The sequence below is a fragment of the Chamaea fasciata genome, unplaced genomic scaffold (assembly GCF_029207755.1).
Source record: "Chamaea fasciata isolate MVZ Bird 193981 ecotype frontalis unplaced genomic scaffold, bChaFas1.0.hap1 SCAF_17, whole genome shotgun sequence".
NCBI lineage: Eukaryota > Metazoa > Chordata > Aves > Passeriformes > Sylviidae > Chamaea > Chamaea fasciata.
This window is the reverse complement of record NW_027094102.1, coordinates 6567558-6570704: the sequence shown is the minus strand read 5'-3', so window position 1 is coordinate 6570704 and position 3147 is coordinate 6567558. Positions and strand designations below refer to the sequence as shown.

Here is a 3147-nt window from a genome sequence, read left to right as displayed (position 1 = left end):
ACAGCAACAATTGATAAAACGTATTTACAAAAGAACTTATCTACCAAATTTATATGAAACGTATTTACAGAAAACTAAAAGAACTCCTAAAACCTATATCTTGAAGACAATACCAAACTCTAGAACATATATACACAACGCAAGGGTGGCATGTCTGTCTGGGATGATCTTCAGACCTGGAAGAAAAGCAGGTGCCAGGTCAGTGCAGTCAGGCATGAGGGGTGTTCCATGTGCCCCCAGGCTGGCACACGCTGGCACAGCAGGTCTCTGCTGGCAGAAGTGAGCCTGCCTGGGGTTGGGGGCTGTGCCCCGGTGGGACGGAGCTTGTGTGGCCCAAAGCAAGCGCAGGGCAGGCTGGGGATGGTCACCAGAATCCTGAATGCTCAAGGACAGGGGCTACCGTGTTCTTGAGCAGGGACCACCCAGCCCAGCTCCAGCCTGGTGCCAGGGGACCCACTCTGCCTGTGGGGGGCACATACCTGCTGGCATCGGTCTTAATCCACGACGATGACCTCCTCCTCATTGTCTTCATTGAAGTCCACAACCTCAATCCACACTTCTATTTCGACCTCCACAGCTTTCTTCTCATCCTCCACATCCACCTCCATCTGTTCCTCTCCAGTCTCTTCTTCATCTACTTCCATCTCCTCCTCTATATCCATCTGTATGTCTACCTCCATGGCTTCATCTGTATCTTCCACATCGACCTCCATGTCTTCCTCTCCATTCTCTTCTGCATCCACTTCCATCTCCTCCTCTATATCCATCTGTATGTCTACCTCCATGGCTTCATCTGTATCTTCCACATCGACCTCCATCTCCTCCTCTCCATTCTCTTCTGCATCCACTTCCATCTCCTCCTCTGTATCCATCTGTATGTCTACCTCCATGGCTTCATCTGTATCTTCCACATCGACCTCCATCTCTTCCTCTCCATTCTCTTCTGCATCCACTTCCATCTCCTCCTCTGTATCCATCTGTCCATCTACCTCCATGGCTTCCTCCCTGTCCTTCTCCACATCTATGTCCATCTCTTCCTGCGCTTCATAACTCGTGAGGATCCACCTCCATCTCTTCCTTTCTTTCTGTGACTGCCTGCAGAGGTACAAAAACCTCAAGAGAGGGGTCCCTGTCCTACACCATCTCCACAGAGCTCCAGCCCACCCAGGAAGTCCAGGGATGTCCACCTCCCTGGAATGGCACCATGCCTTCCCTCAGGACAAACACAAACATCATGCAGACGTGGGTCCAGAAACACTCCAGCCAAGCAGGAGGTGTCAGGACTGACACAACCTGCAGAGGTAGCAAAACCTCAGACTGGGATCCCTGTCCCACACCATCCCCACAGAGCTCCAACCTACCCAGAAAGCCCAGGGGTATCAATCTCCATGGAATGGCACCATACTGTGCTCAGAAAAAATACGAACATCTTGATGGAACTGATACAGGCAAATTCCAAGCAAAATCCAGGCAAAATTCACGCAAGCGGGAGCTATCAGGACTGACGGGTATCGGGGAGCAGGGGACAGGCAGGGTGACAGGAGTGCTCTTGGAGCAAGGGTGATGGGTTGGCTAGCACAATGGCCAGTGGTTGTGTTGTGCTGTCTGCTGGAAGGTTCAGTTAGGATGTGACATCACAATTGCCAGGAGTCCAGGGTCAACTGAAGTGGTTGGTGAGGACAAGGGAATGTTGAAAGCCCTGAACGGTTGGTCTTGGAAGGCACCCTAAAGATCATCTTGTTCCAAGCTGAGCAATCTTCCCCCAGAGCATGTTGCTGGGAGCCCTGTTCCCACCTGGCCTTGGATGTTGCCAAGGATGGGGCAGCCACAGCCTCCATGCACAGCCTGGGCCAGTGCCTCACCAGCCTCAGTGTAAAAGAGCAGCAGCTTCCTTCGATCCAGTTTAAATCGGCCCCCTGCAGCTGAAAGCCATTGCCCCTTCTCCTCTCACCATAGGCCCTGTTGAACACTCTGTGCCCATCTTTCCTAGGGGACCCTTCAAGCCCTGCACAGCTGCAGTGAGGCCTCCCCATGGCCTTCTCTTTGCAGGCTGAGCATCCCCAGCCCCACGTGGCCAGCACTCAGTCACATCAGTGGGAGTCAAGGCTGAAGGGTTGCAAATAGCATCAGGGACTGAGAGCTGGGAGCTTTAGAGCCAGGTGTGTCTCTAAATGTCCAAAATTCATAATGGTGGAGGGGAAGATGGTGGGACATTGGCTCTGTTCTAGCTGGTGAATATTTTCTTTTTTCTCCCTGCTTTTCTGTCCTGCTGACCCAGGTTTTGCTGCTTGAAAGGAAGCTTGGCACAATATCCCTTGTCTTGTCCATTTGTAAAACAGTGAGCAGAGTCTGGACAGGCTGATGATGCAGAGCAAAACCTGCAAATCCAGTGCTGATACTGAGCCTTGGGGCTGCAGCTAAACCCAATCAGAAGTAATTCCTGGAAAGTTGAGCCTGGTTTACATTTTCTGGAGTTTAGCTGTGCCAACTTCACCAGTCATTTATAACAGAGCAAACAAAAAACCTCAAACCAAAACCATAAAAACCCAAAGAAGAAAACAAACAAACCAACCCAAGCAAACCAACCCAAACAAAGCAATGAAACAAATAGATGAAAACCTCCAAATAAAAGCAAAGGGAATGAGGAGTTAGGATTAGCTGTGAGCATATCACAGCAGGCAAATGAATGGCTGCTTCCCACAGGATCACCATAAAAAGCCACATATAACAGCTGCTCCAAAATATAGCCAACAGGAGAAATATTAGAAGTGATACATGGCAACTTTGGGGGCAGCTCTGCATGAAGGTGAAGGATGAGCATGCGGTGGTACAGATCCAGCATTCCCCACCCTCCAGGCCGCTGTTTGCTCCTGATGGAAGACCCTTTCAGGACTGTGGCCCATCTCAATGCAATGTAAATCATTTTCACAGCTCTCGGTTGAGCCACTGGCATTTTCCAAGTGACATTCAGGCACAATCCTACTGCATCCTGAGCACCTTCATGCCTAGAACCACAAAATAGCTCAGCCTCTCCCTGAACTGGGTTTTCAGGGGAGGTTTTGATATCTCTGTTAGATTTGTTCATTCCTCAACACATCTGATTTTATATACAATGATGCATTTGAGTTCCTTCGTTACTGTGTGTGC

The 3147-nt window shown here is 50.0% G+C and overlaps 1 protein-coding gene across 1 annotated transcript; it reads right to left on the bottom strand.

Annotated features, from left to right (window-relative positions):
- Positions 1-494: 494 nt before the first annotated feature.
- Positions 495-1031, bottom strand: LOC136298480 (gelsolin-related protein of 125 kDa-like). Its single transcript, XM_066199223.1, has one exon. It carries the CDS (start codon positions 1029-1031, stop codon positions 495-497), a length of 537 nt encoding a protein of 178 aa, XP_066055320.1.
- Between the last annotated feature and the right edge of the window lie 2116 nt (positions 1032-3147).

Excerpts from the sequence above, each read along its gene's own strand:
- LOC136298480 (XM_066199223.1), bottom strand. The coding sequence starts at position 1,031 with ATGGACATAGATGTGGAGAAGGACAGGGAGGAAGCCATGGAGGTAGAT.